General features: G+C 46.9%; 1 protein-coding gene, 1 non-coding gene and 2 pseudogenes across 2 annotated transcripts; 2 read left to right on the top strand and 2 right to left on the bottom strand.

The window, feature by feature from the left end:
* Positions 1–3,598: 3,598 nt before the first annotated feature.
* LOC123622284 lies at positions 3,599–4,132 on the top strand (annotated as a pseudogene).
* A 6,217-nt stretch (positions 4,133–10,349) lies between these two features.
* VSX1 (visual system homeobox 1) lies at positions 10,350–17,324 on the top strand. The gene is made up of 5 exons (XM_045528159.1): positions 10,350–11,033; positions 13,221–13,299; positions 13,768–13,891; positions 14,901–15,078; positions 16,200–17,324. The coding sequence occupies exons 1-5, from the start codon at positions 10,610–10,612 to the stop codon at positions 16,490–16,492; spliced, it is 1,098 nt and encodes a 365-aa protein (XP_045384115.1). The 5' UTR covers positions 10,350–10,609; the 3' UTR covers positions 16,493–17,324.
* On the bottom strand, positions 14,361–14,470 carry LOC123622997. Its single transcript, XR_006729725.1, has one exon. It is a non-coding gene; the product is annotated as a U6 spliceosomal RNA (small nuclear RNA).
* A 7,941-nt stretch (positions 17,325–25,265) lies between the features above and the next one.
* LOC123622142 lies at positions 25,266–26,011 on the bottom strand (annotated as a pseudogene).
* Between the last annotated feature and the right edge of the window lie 339 nt (positions 26,012–26,350).

Below are 26,350 nucleotides of genomic sequence, written 5' to 3'. Positions count from 1 at the left end.
TGTTTTAATGTTTCATTTGTCTGAAAGCAGCTTTCTTTAGATTAGTGTTAGCAAGGTACACCTTTCTTCATCTTTTCATTTTTAATCTGTGTCTTTATATTTAAAGTAGATTTCTTGGCCGAGTGTAGTGGCTCACACCTGAGTGCTTTGGGAAGCTGAGGCAGGAGATCACTTGAGGCCAGGAGTTCAAGACTAGCCTGGGCAACATAGTGAGACCCTGTCTCCACAAAAAAAAAAAAATTAGCGCAGTGTGGTGGTGCACACCTGTAGTCCCAGTTACTCTGGAGGCTGAGGTGGGAGGATCACTTGAGCCAGGGAGTTGAGGGTTGCAGTGAGTTGTGATCATAACTCTATACTCCAGCCTGGGTGACAGAGAGAGACCTCATCTCAAAATAAATAAATAAAATAAAAACAAAACAAAAAAATAAAGTAGCTTCCTTACAGAAACATAATTGGGTCTTATTTTCTTTTAATCCATTCTGACAGTTTCTGTCTTTTAATTGATATTTAAACCATTCCCATGTAAAGTGATTATTGAGTAATTAGGAACTTTTGTTTGTTGGCTTGTTTATAAGATTCTCAGGAGAAGAGGAATTTGTCACATTGTGCTCTGAATTTGTGCTCACCCTAAAATCTTCACACTTTTTATTTAGAAATAATTCTAGACTTACAGAAGACTTGCTAAAATACTATAGAGAGTTTCCCCGCACCTTTCACCCATTTTCCCCTAACGTTAACATCTTATATGACCATGGTACTATTATCAAAATTGAGAAATCAACACTGGTACATTACCGTTAATTAACTACACACTTTATTCAGATTTCCCAAGTTTTTCCTCTAATGCTTTCTCCGCCTCTTCCAGAATTCAAGCCAAGATACCACATTGCATTGAGGCTGTTTTGTTTTGATAGGAAGAAAGAACTTAGGCCTGTGTGAGGCTGTGCAAAGGTAAATGAAAGTGAATAAAGGGGAAAGAAGATATTTTCTTTTCCTCCCCTTGTTACAGTGTCTCTGGGAGACAAAGTGGGTCTGAGTCCTTTCTCTAACCTTTGGAATGTACAATAGATACATCTCTCCAGGGACCAGGAAGTCCAGCCCAGTTTTACAATGCAGTTATTCCTCCTGGGTCATAGGCCTCAGAGACCTTTGAAATGTGGAGTTAATGTAAGAGTTTATCTTTAGGTGTAGTCATTGATTCTTCTGGAGATCAAACAAGTTTTATCATTCTTTTGAAGGAGGTTGATTATCTCAACAAATAGCTACCTTAATTCCCAAATGAACCTTGGACCTGCTTTGCTATATAAATTGGTGGAATTTTATTCTGACACATACGTGTACTCTGTTGTGCTTACCCAATAATTAGCCAGTTATCTTTCTTTCTGTGTTGATGTGGAAAGGTCTCTCTGTGCTGGTAGTATTTTTACTTGCCCAACAGCAGATAGTTAGAACCAAGTCTTCTATTAGAAGTGAAAAGCCCACTCTCTATGAAAGACCATGAGCAAAGGGAGGACATAGAAGGATTATCTATCCTGGGCTTGGCTCTGGGTTGGAAACAGCCTCCCACAAGTGCTATGGTTTAAATGTTGGTGTTACCCTAAAATTTGTATGTTGGAATCTAATACCCAATGTGACAGTGTTAAGAGGTGGGGCCTTTTGGGAAGCAATTATCGTGAGAGTTCTACCCTCGTGAATGAGATTAGTGCCCTTATAAAAGGAGCACTAATAAAAGCAGTTGAAGGGAGCTGCCTTGTCCCTTCTGCCATGTGAGGATACAGCCATGTTAGGATGCAGCAAGAGGTACGTACCATTTGTTAAGCAGAGAGTTAGGCTTCACTAGAAACAAAATCTATTGTCACCTTGATCTTGGACTTCCCAGCCTTGAGAACTGTGAGAAATAAATTGCTATTATTTATAAATTACCCAGACTAAGGCATTTTGTTATAGCAGCCCAAATGGAACAAGACACTAAGAATTTGTAACTGCAGCCTGCATGGGGTTTGAATTTACACCAACTGGAGCCCAGGAAACTCCAAGCCAAAAATTACCATCGAAAGTGGTCCCCTGCTGATAACAGCTTCTTGTCATCTAGAAGATGTATGCACAAATGGAGAGTCAGACACTTATAAAAACCTATGTAAGAGACTAGAGATAAAGTCTCATGGAACAGGAGGACAGTCCTTGGTTATTACAGAGCACGTGAAAAATCACCATTGGCAGGAATCAGCAGAAACAACAAATGGCAGCATCTGACCTCTGAGTCAAACTAAGATAACTAAAATTGATGTAGACTAAAATGAGTATGTTTAAATCAGACACAAGTGAAAAATATAGCCAATGAACTTAAAAACACAGTAGATGGTTTATAAAGCAGATTAGGCATAGTTTATGAGACAATTAGAAAATATTAAGTTAGATCTGAAGCACAATGAGATAAAAAAGTTAGAAAGATGGAAAATATAAAAGAGAGGTTTAAGAGATATGAAGGGTAGAATGAGAAAGTCCAATCTAAGAATCACTGGGGTCCAATAAAGAGGCATGGAAGGAATGAGGGAGCAGCAATATTTAAAAAGACAACATCTGGTCATTTCGCAGAACAAATGAAAGGCAGGAACCTCAGGCCCAGAAACCACGATGAGCTCCGAGCAACATGAGGAGCTCATGGAATGTCTGCTCAGCCTGAGAAGATGAAGAACATAAACCACTTAAGAATGCTTGCCCTGTGGCTGGTAAAAGACTGGACGATAATTGTAGCTTTAGGAGTAGCGATGCTAAACCACAGGAAAGTGCAAAGGACTCCGAGTGCTGTCATTGCCTCATCATGACTTTGTGGCTTCAAGCCTGACAGTGTTTGGATCCTGACCTCTCTTTGCACTGTTGGGCTAGTTCCAGCTCTGTGCCTCAGTTTCCCCACCCACAAAATGGGGGTAATAACAGGACCTCCCTCATTAGAGTTGTCACAAGTACTCCATGAAGCACTTAGCACAATGTCTGGCAGAGAAAGTGCTCCACTGATGGTGGCTATTAGTTTAATCACTAAAATATTTTTGATATATAACATTTTAAAATAATATTTCCTCCTTTATTTTTCTTTATTTTTTGGTGTCTTGATTTATTGGTTCCCTCAGCTCTTCTGGCCAGTTCCCAGATGATGCTGATGCTGCTGGCCCAGGGATCACACTTTGAGAACCACTGAACTATGGTAAGGAGGCCACTTCCAGAAGCTGCAGAGGAAACTGTCTTGGAAGGTGAAGAGTATTTTTCTGGGGGATGTGTTGATGACGAAGACTTAGGTCTGGGCACCTGAAGCCAGGTGGGGGATGAGCACAGACACCAAAGAACAGCAGACAAGATGGCCTCGGCAGTCCCGACCCTTACAAGAGGTCAGAAGATACTTTTCCCAGCTGGGCCTGGAAGTCTGGAAGGGCCCCTGGGAGGGGCTGTTTGGGCTGGGCTTCTGTGGCGGGTGGTGAGCACCACTCCGCACCGGCCCTGCAAGGGTGGTGTGGTGTCCTCAGAATGTGAGGTGGGCAGGGCGTGTGTGCTGGCATGCACCCCCTCTACTCTCGTTGGGGTCTTTAAAAATGCTAACATAACAATGGCTTTCATGAGAGCTCTGGTCATCCTGGCTAAAGGAGCAAGGATATGAAGATGGTCATGCCTGTAGATGTAATGAGGCGAGTGGGGATTAAGGTCACGGTTGCAGGTCTAGCTGGAAAAGGCCCAGGACAGTGTCTCTGTGATGTTGGCATTTGTCCTGATGCCAGTCTTGAAGATGCAAAAAGAAAGGGACCATGTGACGTGGTGATCTACCAGGAGGTCATCTGGGTGCACAGACCTTATCTGAGTCTGCTGCCAGGAAAGATACCGAAGGGACAAGAGAACAGAAAGGGCCTCATAGTTGCCATCTGTGCGGGTCCCACTGCTCTGTTGGCTCGTGAAATAGGGTTTGGAAGTAAAGACACCCTGCAGTCACTCACTAAAGACAGTCATCACCGCTGCCCTGAGGATCGCGTGGCAAAGGACAGCTGGACTCTCCCAAGCCGAGGTCCTGGGACCTGCCGTTGCCGAGGCACTGAGCTGCCAGGAGGGGCGGCATAAAGTGAAGGTTCCACTTGTTCTTAAAGATTAGCGCAGAGGAATTTGACAAGCAGTTAGAGAAGTAGGCCATTTGTAATCCATTCGCACTCTGTTCACTTTAAACAAAAAATATGGTAGGTTCATGTGCCGAGAAGCCGCTGTCATTACTGCTTTTGTGAAGTGTAGTTGTGAAGTACCAACTGCACAGAGATTTCTCAGCCTGTGAATTGTGTCTGTACAACTCGGAGCCTTGTTTGCACAATAAACAGGGCATTTAGCAAACAAACAAAACAAAACAAAAAAACATAAGGTAGGGTCTGTGTCCTGTCCTTGAATCCAGAGGGCTTGTGGCTGCTTGGACCAGTCAACAGGCCAACTTGTCCACCAGGACAGTGCCCTGGGGCCATACTTTTAGGGCCCGTGAATATATTTTATGTTCTCCTAAAATCAGAAGGAAAGGTGGATATGATAACTATAAATATATAATAATGAATCTAGACTGGACTGTATTCACCTTTATAGTCCCAGTCATAAAATGTAACTGTTCATATTTTTTATGGAAGAAGGGGACCCCACGACTGAGCATGGTGAAAGTAGTGCTCTGACTTCTGAGGAGAGGCCAGAGAAGGCCACGCAGCTTCTGCCTGGTTCTTTTGGGGTGCTCCCAGCCCCCCGCAGCCCTGCAGGGCCCCTGTTTTTGGTGCCCGGCCCAGCCGAGCCCCCAGATGACTGCAGCCCCAGACAGCAACCCCATGCAGGGCTGCAGGCCAGCACGGCCCAGCTGAGCTCTCCCCAGATTTCTGACCCACAAAACTGTGACCAAAATAAAATAGTTTGTTTTAAACAGCTAAGTTTTGGGATAATTTGTGATGCTGAAACAGTAACCATAACATTCAGCCAAGGAAGGGAACGCAGAGACTGGTGCTCTCATGGGGGTGACAAATGGATAGATAGTCCCTGATGCCAGCACCTTGGGTCCATTTTCTAACACAGTGGACAGCTGACCCTCCACAGCCCACTGGTTCACTGGGGCCAGGTGTGGGGTAGGATTGCCTCTTCAGCCACTAGCTGGAAGGAGGTAGGGGTTAGCAATGCCCGGCTGGCAATGGGAAGCTGTAGAGGAATTTATAGCAGGGCTGTACTCCACCAAGGATCACTGTGGCAGTGGAATGAAAAGCACAATGGTGGGTGTGGGGAAGGGCAAGAAGGAGGTGAGGGAGACATCAGAGGATGGAGCCCCGGGCCATAAACAGCAGAGTTCTTGGATGCTAGCCAGCCAATTTACACAGAAAAGAAGTTTACTGAATAGTATCATTTTTTCCCCACCCCAGACGGATGGAAGGCTGGAGAAAAGGGGCAGGGCTGTGCAGGCCAGGCATCTGGGAACAAGGCTGACTCATGCCAGGGCACGGCAGTGAGGGCGTCACAGCATGCAGAGTAGCCACTGGACACTCACCACTGCTGCTGCAGGAAATCATCCCCTCTTTCTCCATGCCTGGGCCAGGGTCCCAGGTAAGAGCTTTGAATTGCTAAGGAGTGGGAAGAGGAAACACCTGCCTCCTGTTTTTTACAAGGGCCACCTCTTTAGGGTACTCCAAAACTCATTTGCATACTGAGTAGCCCTAGACTGAAAAATAAATTTGACTTCGGCAAATGAGAGATTGGCCTGACCTGAGGTGTGGCAGTGAGCAGTGTCTTAGTCCACTTTGTGCTGCTAGAATAGAACACCACAGCCTGGGTAATTTCTAAACAATAGTTTATTGGGTTCATGGTTCTAGAGGGTGGGAGCTCTGAGATCCGGAGGCCACATCTGGTGAGGGTCTTCTTGCTGCATCAAAACATGGTGGAAGACATCATACGGTGAGAGAGTAAAAGAGAGTGAACAACAGAGGGGAAGGAAAGGAGGCCTAACTCGCCCTTCCATTGGGAACCCACTTCCACGATAACTAACCCACTCCCAAGATAATGGTGTGGATCCACTCGTGGGCAGAGCCCTCATGACCTAATCGTCTCTTAAAGGATCCACCTCTTGACAATGCTGCACTGGGCATTAAGTTTCCAACACATGAACTTTGGGGTACATGTTCAACCACAGCAGGCAGCGAGAGAGGAGGGCACCTTTGAGAGGATTTGGAGAGGGACACAGGGTAGCTAGTGGCCCAGAGTCAGGCTGTTTGGGTTCAAATCCTGCCTCTGCCTCTGGATAGTGCGGTGACCTTGGGCAATTTATGTAGTTATTTGACTGCTCTAAACTTTTGTTTCCTTATCTGGAAGATGTGAACAATAATATTATCTACCCCCAGAGTTGTGGTCAGGGCGACATGTGGTCATTTGGATGAGGTGTTGATAATGATAGCTGCCCAGTGTAAGAAGCCAAGAGGGGCAGCTGTCGTCACCACCTTCAGTCACAGGGTGTGAGCTGGTGGGGAGAGGGAGAAGCGAGGATGGCACTCAGGATTCTGTTTGAGCCCCCAGGGGTGGAGGTAAAGAATGGCGAGGGGCAGACTAGAGGGAAGATGTTGAATTCAGCTCTGGTGGGCTGCGTTTCGATGCTCAAGGGATAACCTGGGACAGATGTGCGGAGGCCATTGGATACAGAGGCCTGGGCTTGAGGAGCACCGCCCAGGCTGGACACAGGTTTGGAGTTCTTCTCAGGAGATGGTGATGGCACTGTGGGGTCCACGTGGGAAAGAAAGGTAGGTAGGTAGACTCTGAGCCAGGTATTCCAGGATAAGTAGTTCATCTGGAGGTGTCTCCAGGGGACATCAGTGGGGAAGCGGGATGGGGGCAGGAAGTGTCTGAGGTCAGGGCCCCTAGAAGCAGAGCCCCAGGCAGGGCCTGAGTGCGTGAAGTTTCCTGTGAGGAGGTCTCAGGGATGAGGGTGGCCAGAGATGGAGGGGAAGAAGCTGAGCAAGGAGGTGGCTTGGCCTGGTCTGTCAGGGCAGAGGGGTTTGGAGCAGAAATGACTCTGCAGCGCTGTCTTTGACACAGAGGGGAGGCCTCTCATCCTCATAGCAATCACATGCTGTGTGTGTATGTGCTGGGGGTGTTCTGAGTTAAGGAGCATTCATCAGCAGAGGGCAAATCTCCAGCTTCACGGGCAGGGAGCTGTTAGCAGCCCAGATTCACAGCTGGGAAGGTGCCAGAGTCCCGGCAAGCGGGTCTAGGTGGGCACTAACAGCATCTCAGAAGGAAGCCATATGGAATGTGATCATTAGGAAGTAAGTAGTGCACAGTCCTGCTGCAGACCCCTGGGAGGTAGAGTAGAATACATGCCTAAGAGTTATTCTACCCCAGGGGTGTGTGTGTGTGTATGTGTGTGTGTGCACGCACATGTGCGAGCATGCGCGCGCACACACACATATATATGTTGGGGAGGGGTACTTATAATCCAACTCCTGTCAGTCTTTCTCCAGCGTGTTAATTCTTGGCCCCTTCAGCTAGTGGGCAATGTGGATTTTGGAGGCCAGAGAAAGTCCCCAGGCAAAGATGTGCACGGGTGGGCAGTGGAGGCTGGGCAAATGCACAGGCAGAGCAGTCAGGGCAGGAGATGTGGACAGGGCAAAGCAGCATCTGCCACAACAACTTTTAACTGAGGGCACAAAAGCAACTGAAGAGCAGCAAAGAAGTAGGAGGAAATCAGAAGGAGGGAGCCCTGGGGCTCGTGTGCACAGACGCTCCCCCAGAGATACATTTTCCCCCGCTGCGCATCCCACTCCCATTGTATCTGAGTACTTGACACTCCGAAAAGCCGAAAAAGGATGTCTGCGGAGCCATCCACAGCCAGTCCAGTCTCAGCCGGAGGCGCCCAGGCTGGGTGAGCCCCGAGGAGCGCGTGGCTAGGGGAAGTGGAAGACACTTTGGTGGTTGGCGACAGAGAGGGGCTGGAAACTTTCCCTGTAAAATAATGAGTGGAGAAACCTTTACTGATTAGTTAAATCCCAGATAATCCTGGCTGATGAAGGCAGATTCAGAACCGTTAAGGGATTAGGGTTCCCAAACTACTCCCCGGGTAGCTCGGGGGCGGGGACTCTGGCGGGGGTCCTACACCTCTGGCTGCAGATTTACATGTGAGGGAAGGAAGCTGGGAGGGGCCCACTCTGCAGGCTGCCAGGGCTCAGAGGTGTCGCTGGAACGCCGCACAGTAGACTCTGCACCTGCCCGGCCACAATGGGGACAGGCGGAGTGTAGTGGGCTCGGAGCCAGCTAGCTTTCTCTTATCCATGTCTCCTAAATAACAGAAGCTGAGCAAAGCGCTTCGCCCGGCTCTCGCCGTCGCGCCCCTATCCCTTGGTGCCGGGCTCTCGCAGCGGGGCTTTCCTCGCAGCGTAGGGAGCACGAGTGGACCCCAGGTCCCCCGCAGCAGCTGGGGTGCGGGTGCAGGCGCGGATTAGTGCAGCGCAGGGTAGGAGGCATTTCTCACCGCAGACGGGGCAGTGAAAGTGCTCTCCTGCGCTGCGCTCCCGCGGCCACCACGTTGTGAAACAGGAGGTGCCCCAGGATCCAGCTTGCCCGCTGCCGGGATCCTGCGGCGCCCTCCCTGCCAGTGGGGCCCAGAGGAGGCGTTAGGGACGCGCTTGTCCAGGAACTGCAGGGCCCCCTTGGAGGTGCTCCTCTTCTCAGTCTCTTAGTCCCCTTAGAGCCTCAACCTGGGCTCCTTTTCTCGGTTGCTGGCTGTGTTTTGCTCTCCTCATTTCTCTCTCCGTGTCCAATGAGACCGGGTTAATAAGTATCAGTTTCTCTCATCTGCAAAATGGGTTTGGTAAGATCCTTCCCAAGAGGTTGGAAACCAGTGTGCTCTTGGTACTGCGCCGCAGGTTAGGCTGTCCTGCCTGCCTGCCCGGTCGCGGGCTACAAAATGTGTGGAATTGTAGGTATCTCCCTTAACTGCGACCCAGAATTCGGATTTACAAACACCACGCTGCGCTGCCGGGTGAAGAGCCAGAGCACTGGGGCGGGTCCCTGTATTCCCAATGCCTCTCCCCAAATCTAGATGTAAATTCGGGGAGAAAGTTCCTGGCTAAGCCAAAAACAAAAACAAAAACAAAAAACGACGCTGGCGTCTAAAGCCGCCCCCAACCCTGAGCGATTCAAAGGACAATTATCCCAAAGGAAAGTTATTGTTTTGCTAATCCCGGGAACAGCTTGCGAGGGGAGATTTGGGTCTTCCTTTAATAATAGAAAGTTAATGCGCAGCCTCTTGTAATTATCTTTATCGGAAGCCCCTCGTTTAATCTGCCCGTTTAGCCAAGGCCCCACTCGAAGGCGCAGCTAGCGGGAGACACACTCTGCAGGGCTCGCGCTCAGGCACAAGCAGCGGCCGCCGCCCGGCAGGGCTCTGGGAGTTGCCCCTCCCTCGCTGGGTGACCTCGGACTGGGGGGGGGGGGACCGTCGGGGAGTGGGACTGAGGAGGTTCTGTTTCCGGGGTTCTGTGATCGGGAAGGGTAGGTTCAGGGCTCCGAGCGACGAGGGTTGGGTGGGCTCAAAGCGTGAGTCAGGAGTGGCTTCCCACGTACTTTGGCGCTGACTTTAGCAAATATAGGAGTTTCACAGGAAACATGGACCTTCTTTGAATAAGTATAAAATTGGACAATAATTTGTTAGCACCCGTGAAGTGGGGTGCGTCCCCCCACTCAGAGATCCTATTTTATTCCCACTTACTCTCCCTCCCCGCCACCAATTTAGGGTTGCTGGATGAAATACTGGTACACACTCTTACTGAAAAACCAAAAACCAACCCCCCCTCCTCACTGTTTATTTGCAATCCCAATTTCACTTGGCTTACTGTATTTTTGTCAACTCTGGTACCCTGCCCTATCCTCTTAGCCCAGCCCAGTCCACTCCTGCTTCTACTTCTTATCCCTTTCTCAGCTCTCAGAAGTTTGTGACCCCACTATATCTCAGAGTACTGGGAGAGAGGGTGGATTTGGCTGGGGGTAGAGTGGCCATGGATTAAGTAAACGTTTTTCGTTTTTCGCTCCTTTTGGGGAAGGCCTTCTTAGAGGAAGGCTTTCTTGGCACCAGCGGTGCAGGTGGAGGGCTGAGGTGGGGTGGGGTGCTATTGGGGTGGGGGGCTGTGGCTGGGAATGGAGCCCTAGGTCTTAATGGGCGGTTGGATCGCATCAGGGAGGCTTCAGGGCGGTTGAGAGTGGGGCCTCCACCTGGGAGTCTGAAAGGAAGGAGAAGACCACTCCAGGATGTGGAATTTGCGGCTTTTAGAGGACAGGCAGACAGCCTCCCTTCTTTTGTCCCCTCCACCCCCAGGACCGGGGGTGGGGTGGGCTGGAGAGAAGAAAGAAGGAAGTGATTGAGGGGACTGCAGCTGGGAAGGCGGCGACCGAGGGGAGGGGACCGGGTGGCGTCCACATTTCGCGGGTTCCGGAAGGTGACGTGCCCGCCCCCCGCTGATTGGAGCCCTCCGGACCTTCCTCGCCCGACTGGCAGCCCAGTGGTATAAAGCTTCCTCTGAGCTGGGCCCCCTCCGGAAACGTGATCCAGGGAGGGTCGCGCCTCGCCGCCTGAGAAGCCATGACCGGCCGGGACGCGCTTTCCGACGGGCGCGCCAGGAGCAGGGCCCTGGTGCCTGGCGGCTCCCCCACGGGCTCGCGTCCCCGGGGCTTCGCCATCACGGACCTGCTGGGCTTGGAGGCCGAGCTGCCGGCGCCCGCTGGCCCCGGGCCGGGATCTGGCTGCGAGGGCCCAGCGGCCGCGCTGTGCTCGGGCCCTGGGCTCAGCGGCTCCAGCGCGGCGCGCGGGGCCCTCCCGCTGGGGCTCAGCCTCCTCTGTGGCTTCGGCGCGCAGCCGCCCGCTGCGGCTCGGACGCCCTGCCTGCTTCTAGCCGACGTGCCGTTCCTGCCGCCCGGGGGCCCTGAGCCCGCTGCCTCGCAGGCTCCCAGCCGCCCGCCGCCCGCGCTCGGCCGCCAGAAGCGCAGCGAGAGCGTCTCGACGTCCGGTAATCAGGCCCGCGCCTGCCGTTCCCGCCCCTGATCCCCGCGGCTTCGAGCCGCGCGAGGGTAACACACCATCGCCCCACTGCACCCCCACCCCCCAGCGTCCCAGATCTAAGCGAAGCTGGGAGCCCAGAGCGAGGGCCCATCGGGAGAGGCATATTCGCGGAGCCGAGCCTCCTGCCCCTTGCTGGATCCCGGTCCCTGCCTCTCCGCCGGGATCCGGTTCCCGCAGCACTGCGGGGACCGCCACCACCGGTTCCGGATGGAACCTTGTGATGAGACCCTGGGGATCTCGGCGCCCCAGCAGCTGTCTCCGGAGGGCGCCTGGAGCGAGTCTCGGCCTCTGGGAGCGGCGTGGATCGGGAAGGCCGGGGCCTGTCTTGTTCACCAGCAGCGCAGAACCTGGTACCGGGTGGAGACGCTTGCTGAACTGATCCAATGATTGATGGGTCTTGAAGACCACTGGGCCGCAAGCCCAGGAACTGTCCGCCTGTCCGGGTGCTGAAAAGGGAGTCTCGGGTCACCATCCTCCCAGCTCCCGCATGTGAGAAAGGAAGCAATCCCGCCAATTCCACTGTAGTTACGCTCAGCGTTTTGTTCTGAGCCCATCTGTTTGCTCAAAGAAGTCCAGGCCAATTATGGGGAAAGAGAAGGGAGCAATGAAATTCTGCAGAGGACAAGGGTCAAGAAATTGAGAGGTTTAGAGTGTCGGGGAAGAAAAGGAAGAATTATACAAGAAAACGTAGACTAGTGAAACTATTTCTACTAGTGGTAGAAACTAGAGCTGAGCATCCAGGTAGCCAAAGCAAAAAGAGTACATTGGGTTTTCTGATACCGAAAGGAAACATGTTAGATCCGCAGGCAGGTGAGCGTTCACTCAGCTCTAAAAGGACTTTATTTCATGAGCCTATATGTAAGATAAAAAGAAACTCACTGTTTGTTGTTTCACTAAAAATTTAAAAACCACCTTCACTGGATGGGTTCTTTCTTCTATGATCACTGATAAAATGAAAGGCAAAATGCAGCTAAGTCTTATGCTGTGTGGGCATTTCTGGACAGTCTAGAGCAGAGCTGTTCAGTGGAAATATCATGTGATTGTGTGCTTGATGGAAATTTCTCACAATTTCATTAAAAGGAAAAAGAAACAAGTGAAATTAATCTAAATACTATATTTTAATCCAATACATGCAAATATTATAATTTTACATATAAGCAATATAAGAATATTTTATATTTTAGGGACACTAAGTCTTCTAAATCCACTGAGTATTTTATGTTGACAGCAGGTCTTAATATGACTGGCCACACTTGCTCAATAATCTATGTGTCTAATGGCTATCAGATTGGACAGCACAATATAAAATGTAATTCAAGCACATGGTTTTCTGATGAGCTAATTGATGTAGGAGTAAAACTATTATTATTTAGTAATTATTTTTGCCTTCATTCATTTTTAAAATATTGTGAAACAACTATGCTTTTTAACAATGAATCTGACAATTGTTTTGTCTACTAACCTTCCTTTCCATCTGGATCTTTTGACATAATGGATATAAAAAGATAAATCACAGTAGAGTGGTTCTTAAATTTCAAGCACATCTACAAATCATCTGGACACACTTGTCAAGAATAAGCTTCCTGGACTCCACCTCCACTCCAGAGATTCTAAATTGGAACCTCAGGGCAGGGGTGTAGTTCCCACAAGGATTCTGATGTCACAAACCTCAGCCCTTCCTTTGAAAAATGCTGGTGTACAGGTTAAGATGACAAGATTGGAGGCAGAGGGGGTGAATGAATTTGGAAGCTGTGTGGGGATAGAAAATGCAATTAGTGGCCAAGAAGCTTCAGCTTCACAAAATCTGGGATCTGAATCCCACCTTCACTGTGTACTACCTGTGTGATCTTTGGCAAATTACTTAATCTCTCTGTGCCTTAGTTTCCGCATCTGTAAAAACAGAATAATAATAGCAGCTACTTTGGAGGGTTTTTTTTTATTATTTTATCAAGAATTATTGAGACAATGCATGGACAATGTTAATTTAAGCACAGTGCTTTGGGTCTAGTAAGTGCTAACAATGTAATTCACATTTCCAGCAGGCATATAACGTCAATCTTCACATTAAAATCCAGGAAATAAAGTGGAAAATATGCTCACCTTTACAGTCCCATTCTTCTCCTTGTGCTAACAGATGAGGACAGCCCGTCTGAAGATAGGAGTGACCTGAAGGCATCCCCTACCCTGGGCAAGAGGAAGAAGCGGCGGCACAGGTACAGTGCCAAGTTGTCCCCTCTGTCTGCCTTTCCTTGGGACGCATCGCCAATGTTTATGGCTCCAGCATTTGAGAATTTATATTCCTGGCTTATGGCAGGGCCAGTGGCCTCCTGGTTGGCAGTGGGAAGGACACAGCAGCCATCTAGAAAGATAAGTCTGCAATGCCCAGGAGCCCGCAGGACAATCTAGGTTGTATTTTAAAGACACAGTTTTGTGGGTCTATAAAATGGATCTTGTCAGACAGAGTTGATGGAATTCATTAAGAAAGAGCTAAGGAACTGTTTGGTTTGAAACAAACTTCTGGGCTTTCCAGAGGCTAAGCATTCAGAGGTGGGGTGTCCTATGATGAGGTGGCTTTTCCGGTATGGACTGCAGGGAAGGCAGGCACTATGGTCGTTACAGCTGGGAATCCTGGCTGCTCCCTGTGGACACGAGGCCACATTCATGTTTTGGGCTCCCCACAGGACAGTTTTCACTACCCATCAGCTGGAAGAGCTGGAGAAGGCATTCAGCGAAGCCCACTACCCTGACGTGTATGCCCGGGAAATGCTGGCTGTGAAAACTGAGCTCCCCGAGGACCGGATACAGGTGTCTGGGGTCCCCTTTCTCCTTCTCAAAGACATCAAAGACAGCACGTTATTCCTACACACAGTGAGCCAACCCCAACCCCTTCTCAACAGCCCAACACGTTCCCCTTTGCACAAAAACTGAGGGTCCCTTAGCTGAAGGCACCACAAGAGGCTATCCCTGTGACTCTCATGCTTTTTTATTTTTATTATTATTAATTATTAAATCATTCTTAAAAATTACACAATAATGTGTGCTGTGCCTAGACACTATATAAAGATATGGCAAGGAAAGAAATAACTATCTCTCCACCTCAAACCCTCAAAGAAACCAACATAAACAGCCCGATGTGACCTTTCTACTTTCTGCACCTTGTGCTCTCTGCACATCATATATATATGGCTCTGAATATTTATGTGCATATGCATGTATGTGTGCACCATATATGCACTCACATAATCGCATAGAATTTTGTTCTTGGTTTTGCCAGAAGATACGTCATTTACTCACTATTTTTTTTTGTGTCATCCTTGCGCAGGGGCCAGGCTAATCTTCTCTGTATCGTTCCAATTTTAGTATATGTGCTGCCGAAGCGAGCACTACTCACTATTTTTAACAGTTACACTGTATTCCATAATATTCTTCTATTAACATAATATTTATCATGAGAAATATCACCAGCAATCCGATAGCCTATGATCAGACGGGGACATTGCCCAGGGGAACTCTGTCCAATCAAGGAGAAAAGTGAGGAGACACTGTAGTTGATCTCTTTACACAATGTGGGAAAGGCACTTTGATTTTGGTTTTTCATTCCTGACTCTGTGGAAACTTCAGCGGACATGGTCAGGCAGTACCCCACCCGAGTCCCTGTGAGCTCCGAGGCCCCGGGTGCTCCCCCTCCAGCTGGGAGGCCGCTTGGCCCTTCTGAGAGGACTCCGCGTTCCGCGAGGCCGCCTCCGCCTGGAAGCCCCTCTTCACGGTGTCTCTCCCTGTGTGCCTCTCTGCTTCCCCTCCTGCCTCAAACCAGGTCTGGTTTCAAAACCGCAGGGCCAAGTGGCGCAAGCGGGAGAAGCGCTGGGGCGGCAGCAGCGTGATGGCCGAGTACGGGCTGTACGGGGCCATGGTGCGCCACTGCATCCCGCTGCCCGACTCCGTGCTCAACTCCGACGACGGCCTGCGTGGCGCCTGCGCGCCCTGGCTGCTGGGTAAGGGGCCCCGCGGCGGGCCGGGGTGTTGGGGGGGTCCCCACGAGGGCAGCCATTTGCGAAGCAAAGCAACGTGAATTTACTCAGCTTCGGGCCCAGAATCTTGCATCTGATTTTTAATTAATTACATGGCTTGGAATTTCTGGACAATTCCCTTATTTTGGCACTGTGTACACATTGTGTGGGAAGGTTCCACGGAGCTGTTTAATGGTAAACATGTATTTGGGATTGAAGAGTGAAATGACATACTTTCATTATGTGGACTATGTTTCCCACGTGTTGAATGCTATTAGAACTTTTAGAAACCATACAATGTAGGGCACATGATAATAGGAAATAGGGCAGGCCAGGACAGTTAAACCTAGAGTCTGTTTACCCCTTACATTACAGCCAGCTGATCGGGTCCCTGGACCTGGCTCTGCCATTAACAACCTGCCATGTAGGTTTTCTGTCCCTTAGATTTTTGGTGCTTACATAGTCTCTGCTGGTGACGTCCAAACCTTGGGGCTGAGTGTGCTCAGGAGGTTCCATCCTATTGGCCTTTTTGCTGTTGCCAGAAATCCACAGGCAGGGATCACAGATTGGAGGGATGAGTCACACATAAACACCTCAGGGCGTGGTGGGGATTAGTTAGGTAGCCAGTGGTGGCATTTTAGGTTTGGAAGGAGGAAGTTCAGCAAACAGTTTTTGAACACCTACCAACCCCTATGCTAAGCACTGGAGACTCCAGTCGTAAATCCAGTCTTGACTTTGCCCTCAAGGTCTGAAGAAACTAGAGAGAATTCTGGGCAGGGAACCAAGCCTACCCGTCTGAAATTGCACAAGCAGGTGGGGAGGTGTGTTTACTGGCATCTGCAGGACAGAGGCTGTAGGAGAAAGTGGGCCCGAAGCCGAGTCACTGTGTCATCCCAACAAAGCACTTTTGCTGGATGTGACCGGCTGGCAGACACCAGCTTTCAACTCCTACAGGTGGGAGTTATCTACCTGCCTCTCCTGTAGGCTCCAGAGACAGGCAGTGACAAGGACAATTCTAACGGGATTTAAACAACAATAAGAAAGAAATTTACTTAACTGCTGAATTTAAAGACATTATTTTTATTTTTCCTTTCCCTTTTTGCAAGGAATGCATAAAAAATCCACAGGGATGATAAGGAAGCCAGGAAGTGAAGACAAGTTGGCAGGACTCTGGGGCTCTGACCACCTCAAAGAAGGTTCTAGTCAGAGTCGGGCAGGATCCCAGAGAGGCTCAGACAATGCAAGCCCTGAGAATGGCATGGAAGACGTGGCGATTGATCTCTCCAGCTCTGCCCGGCAGGGGACGAAGAAAGTGCACCAGGAGGCGGGTGCCCAAGACTGCTCCAGCTCCTCCTCACGGCTGGAGGGCATCCAGCCCGGGAAAGTGGGAGCCTTATGAAACCCACAGCTCCTACTATTAAAGGCTGAAAATGTGCATATTTCTCACCAGCATTTTTCAAATGACAAGAATGGTCCAAGACAAATACTCTCAGTTCTATTTTCTTCTTACAATGTCAGGATAAAATGCAATGCCACTTGCTTTAAGAGGACTAATGGGTGACTTAGGGAAAATTCCATTTTGTTCTAGAATGGAAACCATTCCTTAAAGGCACTTGAACCAGTTGAATTGGTATAAAATTTTGATTCTGTTTTGTAGAACTTGAGCAGAGAGGATCTAAAGTTCAAAAAGCATTTTTACTGCTGCGCACCATTTGAGATGTGATTCAATACACTGTGTAGAGTAATAGGTTAGATCTGATGTCCCTACTCTGAATTAGAAAATAAAAAATTATTTAACCTCCAGGAGAATCAGATGTCTTTATAGTGAAGACTCCATCTGGACAGATGAATGAATTATAGTATCTTCACCTTGAACTTGGCCTTGGACATTTCAATTTTCTTGTTAGGCAATAATTTTGTGTTTCCTTGAGTGTCATTTAATGGGCTATGCATATTGGAATTCATAAACAAACAACAAAGAAAGCCATATGCTTCCCTTCCCTTCTGAAATAGCTTGGAATCCTATTAAAACAATTGTTGGATATCTGGAAACAGTGTTTTAAAGTCAGACCAGGCTGCTTGGTCTCTTAAAATTTATGTTTGAAAGCACTTTAGTGACTTGGACTTTGTGAATGCTTCCTTTCTTGTATTTCCTTTGCCATTTATTATATTATTTAAAAATAAATATTTTGTGGTGTGTTGGCTGCTCTAGGCAATCCTTCTATTACACACATGCACATCTCCACCATCGCTGATCCCCTCCGGGCTCTCCCCTCTTATCCATTTTCAATCTCGGAGCTTCTAAGGCCTTTCAGTCTTCGGGCTGCAGCACTTACCTTGTGTTGCTTTGCCAATCCCTCTGGGGCAGCGCCTGTGTCTGCATGATTCACCGTTTGGAGTTCAGAGTCCAGAGAGCGATTACATCTAGTTGAGGGGAAAACGCGGAGCTTCCTGAGGAAGGCAGAGCAGTGGAAGGAAAGTGTGGAAGTGCTACTTCTGAGGCCCTTGCTCTGAAAACCAGCACAGTGCTGTCAGGCTGGGCTTGGCACTGCCGTCTCTGCAAATGAGAAACCAGAGGCTCTCTCCTCTTGGCCTGTTTTTCTCATCCAATGCTAGTTCCATACTAATGTGAAAATTAAATATGACCAGTTCCTTCATGTAGAAATAGAAAACGATGAGCTCTATCTTCTTTTGTTTGTTCTGGCTACTAGAGATCACAGCCAAAGCTTGAGACTGAACCTCGAATGAGCAGTTGGGGTGATGAGCTCTCGAAGTTCTCCTATCTTTCCTGTGTACAGCAGCCCTGGCTCTGGCCTCTGCGGCCACGCTGGCTCTGCCTCCCAGAGGGTTGTCACACATTTTTTCATGTTCCTTCCTCAGATTCTTGCTTCCCTTCCTCTTCCTTAGTTTATCCAGGACTGAGTTTGGGAGAGGGAGCCAGTACGCTGTGCAGCTTATATATTAATACATTACACTCTTAAGATATTATGCAGCCACTAACAGTTATAACAAGGCATATTTATTTATGTAGAAAGATGTTCACAAAATGTTACTGGGTAAAAAGTCTCTAAATAAAAGGGAAAAAAGCATAAAATTAGAAATAAGTAAATATGTAAAGCAGAATGAAAATGAAATAAATAATCTTAACAACTGGTCCTACATAAAAAAGGTGTACAAATAGTGGACAAATCTCTATGCAGTTTTATAAAGAAAAAGCAGGAAACAGGAAGTTGTACAAGAAAAAGGGGGTGGAACCACTAACGTAAGAATAGATGGATGCTTTCTTAATATAAGAGAACTTATTTTAAAGCAACATCTTAATATTTTACAATTTATATATACATACATATGTGTTAATGTACATATGTGATATAGGAGCACAGTATTTGAGGCGGCACTGTCCCCTTCTAGCTATGGGACCTTGGGTGAGTTACACAACCTCTAACCTTTCAGTTTTTCAACTGTAAAAAGGGGAATAATAATAGAATACTCATTTTTCTGATGATTAAATGAGATGACATGTGTAATGTACTTGGCTCAGTTTCTGGTGCAACAGAGAAAGAGAAAATAAACATTAGCTATTATTATTATACAGCAAAATGTCATCTTGAGAGCAGGGCCAGGTGTGTTGGGCAGTTTGATCTCTTCTTGGCTGTTTAAGAACCAGGAGCTCGACTAGACAGCCCAGTACAGGAGGACCATTTGCTGTCTTGCATAACCTGAATCTGGAGACGGGGACTTTCAAAGCAGCTCAGGAACATCACTGGGAACCCAGGTAGTTTCTGTCCTTCTGTCTGCTGTCCATAGCCTTTCCCCCTCAACTTTGTTCCTGCAAGGTCACTGGACGCTCCTGAAGGTTCAGACATCACAGCTGAGAACACTTACCGTCCCCACTTCATCACTGAGGAAGCCCCCATCCCCAAGCAGGCCTCCTCTCACTCCTCATTGGTGAGAACTGCACGTCATGCCCAGGCCTGAACCAATCACCAGCCAACTGGGCCAAATTCCTTGTTTGGTCCAATCAAAATTCACCCCTAGGGCTGGGTTGTGGCCTGGCCTCCCCCAAACTCTTGTTGTGCAATCACTAAATATATTTAGGTTCCTTCTAGCAAAGAAGAAAGGGATATGACTTGATCAGCCAACCAACAGGTCTAAATCAGGGTATGTCATATTAAAAAAGACCAAAGAAACATGCATAAAGACTAGAAAATAGATGAAAATCCTTTAAAATATTCAAAGCATTTATCTTTGGATCATGGATAAATGGATACTTTTAATTTATTACGATATTTTTGGATTTTGTAAAATTAATATGTGAAAATAAAATACTAATAGTAATACTTAAAGTATTAATACAGCTTTCTCAATTTAGGGTCAAATTCATCACACAGGACAAAAACGCTCTTAAGAATACAGTGGGAAAAGAGTCCATACTTTGCCCATGTCTCTTGCCTGGTTCTGACAAGTGCCAATTTGAAGATGGCAAGGCTAGCGGGATTTTACACATGGTCCTCTTAAACCCTTATGCAAATCGTCCAGCAGGTCAAACTGGAATCTGGCTACAGACTGACAGCAGGACTGAACCATTTCCAGTTTTCAGAATTGTCTGCCAGCTGAAATGTGGCTGTAAAAGTCCAAAAGGAGATTAAAAAAAAAATCACAATTTTCGTAAGGCCAATTTGGAAAGATTCCTAATAGGAACCAGTGCAACAGTCCCAGCTGTCCTTTAGCAACAGGAGGCAGCAATCAGGGCATGAGAAACATTTATGAATTAAGGAGGTATTTCCAGAAATGACAGAAGAACAAGATATAGCAGTTGTTACTTTGTCCTTAGGTTTAGCAGTATAAATACAATAAACTAAAACTCAGGCTCTTCTCGGTGGTCTACAAATCATATCCGTATTTATCGTCTCTTTCAATTTGCACGGTGACTGAGGAATTGGGCTGCAGAGAAATTAAGTGAACTTGCTAAGCTGACTGTCGAATGTATAAGAAACTCAGGCACGATGCATTAAAACACTCTTCAAGAAGAGCAAGGTGGACTTAGTCTGTCACAGATCAATACCTTGATAAAGCTGTACTAGTTTAGGCTGTGTAGCACTGGCTTGGGAGAGACAGAGAGAGTCCTCCGAATAAGGAGCAGGCATCACACACTTGTATGGACACAGAGGTGTCACAGCTGACCACTGAGGGAAGGGTTGACTTTTTGATAAGTTATTGAACAATTGTTTATCCGTATGGAAAAAAAATAAAATTGGACCTCTATCTCACACCTTACAGGAAAACACTTCCAGGTGGATTAAGACATAAGTGTGAAAGGCAAAACTATAAAGCTTTTAGAAGTTTTGGTTTAGAAGATGCTTCAATTACCCCCAAACTGTGGCTTAAAACAATCATTTTATTTTGCTTAAATTACGTGGGTCTTTTCAGCGAGTCTCACCAAGCCACAGCCTCTCTCTCTCTCTTTCCCTCCTCCACTCTCTCTTCCTCTCTTTCTTTCCATTTGTATGTATGTACATTTTTTCCTGAATCATTTGACAGTATGTTGTACACATAATCTGCCCCTTTATCTCTTAATACTGTGTATGTCCTAAGAATAAAGAAATTCTCTTACATAACCTGTGTAATTATCAACTTCAGAAAACCCAAGTACAATACCTTAAGTTAAATCTGAATGCACAATATTCTAAACCTAAACAGATTTCTAAATCTGAATACAACAATTTTATCTACTACAATACAGTGTAAAATACAATATCCAATACTGAATTTAATACAGTATTCTAATTTGAATATAACACTTTTACCTAATGTGATAAGTATGGACTGCGACATTCTCAATCTGAATCTGACTTTTATCTAATCTACCATCCACATTCCAAGTTTTCCAATTGACTGAATAATGTCCTTTATATCAATTTTCTTTTTTCTACACAGGATCAGTCTAGAATCATATATTACTCTTAATTGTGATGTCCTTTTAATCTGGAACATTCCTCAGCCTTTCTTTGCCTTTCATGACGTAGACATTTTTGAAGAGCACAGACCAATTATTTCATAGAATGTCCCCTCATTTTTGGTCTATCTAATGCTGCTTCATGGTTGGATTTAGGTTACACATTTTTGGAGGGAACACTGGTGAAGTGAGGGGCTGAAAGGATTGAAAAGACTGATTAGAAGGAGAAGGCGGGAGTCAGGAGGGCAGGGGCTCGATCATTTGCTATATATCTTTCTGCATTACTTGAGTTTTTAATGGGGGCATATAATTATTTGATACAATTTTTTTAAATCAGGAGAACTTATTGTTGGAAGGTACATATTTTGGAGGTAAGCAGGCATGCCAGTTGATTTTCAAATCCTTGGAGTAGGACAAGGAGGCTGGAAAGGCTATGTACGACAGAAAGGAAGGAATCATTTATGTCTAGGACAGTAAATCAGTCCCTCTACTTAGGCATTTGCAAACTTTTTCAGTTGGTGTCCTGGGAATCCAAATTTTAAGTGCTTTGAAGGCCTAGAGACTTAGCCTTTCTGCCCTGTATTTCCACATTGCTAAGCTCATGCCGGATGTGGGAGGACTGCTAATCAACTCTGGGCCATTGATTCTGACGATGCTTTTGAGATTCTTGGGGCCTCCCTTTGGAATCTGAGTAGCAGGAATGCACAGAGGCTGCAAGGGTTTTCAGAATCCTGGGAATGGGACCAAGGGCTTTGCCATGGCTGCAGTGATTTCCCTGTAGCTCTGGGGAAGCCCTGTCTCAACAAGAGTGGTGAACTATTTCCCCTAGTTTCCAATGTAAAGCTCTGCTCACTGAGGCAGGTATTCACGGGATTTTATCAGAGAGCACAGAGGCTCTGTCACACACCCACGTGGTGCACGATCACCTTCAGCTAAACCCTCTGATGCTGCTGAGGTTTGCTGCTCTGGAGAACTTCTGTTGCTTTGTTCTGCCTAAGTGTGCCAGTTTCCCTTTGCTAGCATGGACGACCACTGTCACCAGACTTCCCACTTGTAGGGCTCCTTGGTATGCAAAGGGTTCAACAACCTTAGGACTAAAAATGTTGGTCTCCCAAGTTTATTATGTCCTTTCCCATATCTGTTACCTAGTTGAGAATAAAACCATAGTCATGACAACTAAGTCCAAGTAACAGATGCAGAGACCTGCTCCTACAGAAACACCTCTTCTTATCCTTGTCTATCATTCCGAATTACTTCTGCACAAGATACCTGTTGAAAGGGAACTGTCCATACCATGCATTGTTCTGACCTTTCCGGACTTTCTCACCCCAGCTCTTCTTACAAGTCCATCCAAGGCCAGCGGCCTCAGCTCCCGGTTCCACCACAAATAGCGCACTGGCGCCACCTGTTGGCCAACGTGGTTGATTTGCCTCCGCGCAGAGCTTAGTATTCATCTAAATCCACATTTGTATGCAGAGAAATTTGTTTTTCTTTTTCTTTTCTTTTCTTTTCTTTTTTTTTTTTTTGAGACAGAGTCTCACTGTGTTGCCCGGGCTAGAGTGAGCGCCGTGGCATCAGCTTAGCTCACAGCAACCTCAAACTCCTGGGTTTAAGCGATCCTACTGCCTCAGCCTCCCCAGTAGCTGGGACTACAGGCATGCGCCACCATGCCCGGCTAATTTTTTTCTCTATATATATTTTAGTTGGCCAGATAATTTCTTTCTATTTTTAGTAGAGACGGGGCCTCGCTCTTGCTGAGGCTGGTCTTGAACTCCTGACCTCGAGCAATCCACCCGCCTCGGCCTCCCAGAGTGCTAGGATTACAGGAGTGAGCCACCACGCCCGGCCAAGAAATTTGTTTTTCTACCCTCATCCTCTAAATCAAAGGGTTTGTCTCTTCTTTGACCGCTGATCTCAACCCAGGCTTTGAAATGTCTTTGTTCACATAATTGTCCTGTTATGCACCACTCCCACCGCTGCAGAATTTGCCGTCTCATGATGACATTTTATAACTTCTCTTTCACTCCTTTCCCCTGAAGATCACCTACATCGGCGGTCTCCAACCGTTTTGGCACCAGGCACCGGTTTCATGGAAGACAATTTTTCCACGGATGGGGAAGCGGGGGAGGCGGAACTCAGGTGGTCATTCCAGTATGGGGAGCGGCTGTAAATACAGATAAATACCTATAATACCTCCTGCTGTGGGTCCCGGTCACGGTCCTGGTCCACAGCTGGGGATTGGGGACCGCAGGTGTACAACATGATGTTTTGAAATATGTGTACATTGTGGAATGGCTTAATCGAGCTAATTAACATAGCGTTACTTCACATAATTTTTTTTGTGATGTGAACACTTAGTCTACTGTCAGAGATTTTCAAGCATACATGTTATTATCATGTTATACAATACATCTCTTGAACTCATTCCTCACGTGGAATTGAAATTTTGTATCCTTTGACCAGTCACACTACCTCTTTTCTATTTCCCTCTTTAACACACAGACAATTTTGGGCAACGACTAAAGTTTCATTCACTCCTGAGCAAAAGAACTAGGGATGCAGTTGGGTGTGGGATGTGGGGAGATTCTAAGATCTCTTTTATTTTTATTTTTATTTTTTTTGAGACAGAGTCTTACTCTGTTGCCCCAGCTAGAGTGCCGTGGCATCAGCCTAGCTCACAGCAACCTCAAACTCCTGGGCTCAAGCAATCCTCCTGCCTCAGCCTCCCGAGTAGCTGGGATTACAAGCATGCACCAACATGCCCGGCTAATTTTTTCTATATATATTTTTAGCTGTGCATATAATTTCTTTCTATTTTTAGTAGAGATGGAGTCTGGCTCTTGCTCAGGCTGGTCTCAAACTCCTGAGCTCAAACGATCCTCCCACCTTGGCCTCCCAGAGTGCTAGGATTACAGGTGTGAGCCACCTCACCCAATTCTGAGATCTCTTTTAATGTCATGTGTAGGGAACCCTTGGAGGGCCAGGGATTCCATAACAATTACCAATGTAGCCCAATATTGCAAGGGAGTGTGTGTGTATGTGTGCACGTGCTGGGGGCGGGGGTCCTTTCATTTTACCAAGTAATACAGTGAAGAGTCCTTCAAGCAATTTCTGACTGGGACACTCCTGTCAAGAATTGGGGGGGTGGGGGGGGCATGGGCAATATACATAACCTGAACTTTTGTTCCCCCATAATAAGCTGAAATTAAAATAAATAAATAAATAAAACAATGAGGGGGGAAAAAAAGGAATCACATCTTGAACATCTTTTACTTCAGCTGTTGCTGCAGCAGCTGGTCTTGCTTCCTATCCTGGGGCTTCCCCGACTTTGAAGTGTGCATGCCGTGGGATCCTGCCTAGCACTTTCACCTGTGTGATGCAGGACTTCTGTGGGGAAGTCCAAGCACACAAGGCCGCTTGTGACCACTGGGAAGAATCTCTGTGATAATGCTCCTCTTCCACCCCTTTGATGGAGAACCCTGAAGTCATTGTACACAGCAAAGTGAAGGTCTTGGTGGGACCCAGCCCTGCTTCCTCTCAAGGTGACAGACTGGAGAAGGAACCTTTGCCAGGCATTTCCTCCTTCCCATCTCATGCTATTCCACCTCACTCCTTCCTGGATCCCCTCCCAAGCCAAGACACCTGCCCATAAGCCTGGTCTCAGGCAAAGCCTGGGTGGGGTATGGGGAGGGGTGGGAGGACAACAATCCTAGCCATGACAGAAAGTGTCACAGAATCAGAAAGAACCAATATGACCTAAAATCCTATCTGCACAGACAAACTGGTTTTACTGAACTAAATTTTGTAAACAAAGTTTGAATCCAATCAAACAACCACTTTTGTGAATACAAATGATATACAGTCACTGTGCCAATTTTTAAAAAGTGGTTTTAACAGTGTGTATGCCTGGCTTGAAAATATTATGAGGGTTAGTTTGTCAGTTTCTCCATGTATTTCTGTCAATTTTTGCTCATATTTTTGGAGTTTCTAGGTGTATGCAAGTTAAGAATTCCTAGATCTTCCTGGTGAACATTTATCATATGTATTATAGTTTCCCTTCTTACCTCTTTTCTTACAGTGCATTTTGTCTGATATTTAATTCATATTTATTTGGTAAATATTTTCTGTCCTTCCATTGACAACATTCTCAAATATGTTTTAAGTTTAGGTACATCTTTTCAAGAGTATATAGTTGGAACTTTTTTTTTTTTTCCTGGAAGGAAATCACTTTATTTAATTACCTTGCAAATAACATCACAACAGCTGGTTTAAGGAGGCCACACCAACCAACAGCTGCCCAGCCCCCAATTCTTTGCCATCTCAGTGAACTTCTACACAGTAAGAACACCCTCTTCCACTGCAATTCTGAAGCAAGGAAGCTATTAAATGACAGAGGAGAGGTTTAACTGATGATTTTACACTTTATACTTTCACTATCAATTATTAAATTAACTTGCTCTTGAGAGCCGATTTTTCATTTCTTCAGTTTGAACTTCTTGATTAGGATAATCCGTTTGCAAGTCTGCACTGCTTCAGCACTTCACTGAACCCCTCACAGAGCTTTAGGTCACTCTGGTTCTGGGCACATTCCAAAAACTGTTTTATCTCATAGAAGCAAGGGCCAACCTGCTGCTGCTGTGCCGGCTGGCTTCCCTAAGGCTCCTGGTAAGTGATGTCAGGGTTTGAGGGTTCAGCATTATGTCCTCCACTGAAGGCCCCAGTGATGGCACGGCCCAGTGTGTGGCCGACTACAGAGCCCACAGCCACACCTGCGGCAGTGGTGGCCATCTGGGCCATCAGACCTGGCTGCCGGGGTGCAGCAGCAGGTGAGCCAACTGCAGATGGTGGGGCTGCTGCTGGCGGCTGAGCTGCCGGTGCTGGCCTGGGGGCAGTTCTCATCTGAGGGGCCCGGCTGGCAGGAGGGGCCATGCGGGAGGTGCGGCTTCAGCTTCCAGGCTGCATTGCAAGTGCACTGCGGGCCTGCGCCCGAACAGCGAAGATCCACGAAGAGCACAGCAGCTTTTGCGAAGAAGCAGCAGCATAGTTGGAACTTTAAAAAATCCATTCCATTAATCTTTGTCTTTAAGCAAAGAATCTACTCCATTTACATCAATTGTAATTGTTGACATTTTAAAATTTATTTTCACGACTTTAATTTTTGTATGTGTTTAAATTTTTTGCTACCTTTTCTTTTAAATTTGTTTCTCCTTTAGTTTCATCTTTCAGACTACTCAGAGTTTTCTTATTTGATTTCCCCCCTACTAGACTAGAAGTTATATATTCTGCTTTTACTTGTGGTTA

This window comes from Lemur catta, chromosome 17 (genome assembly GCF_020740605.2).
Source record: "Lemur catta isolate mLemCat1 chromosome 17, mLemCat1.pri, whole genome shotgun sequence".
Classification (NCBI taxonomy): Eukaryota; Metazoa; Chordata; class Mammalia; order Primates; family Lemuridae; genus Lemur; species Lemur catta.
The sequence above is the reverse complement of the archived record's forward strand: the minus strand, read 5'-3'. Positions and strand labels throughout refer to the sequence as shown.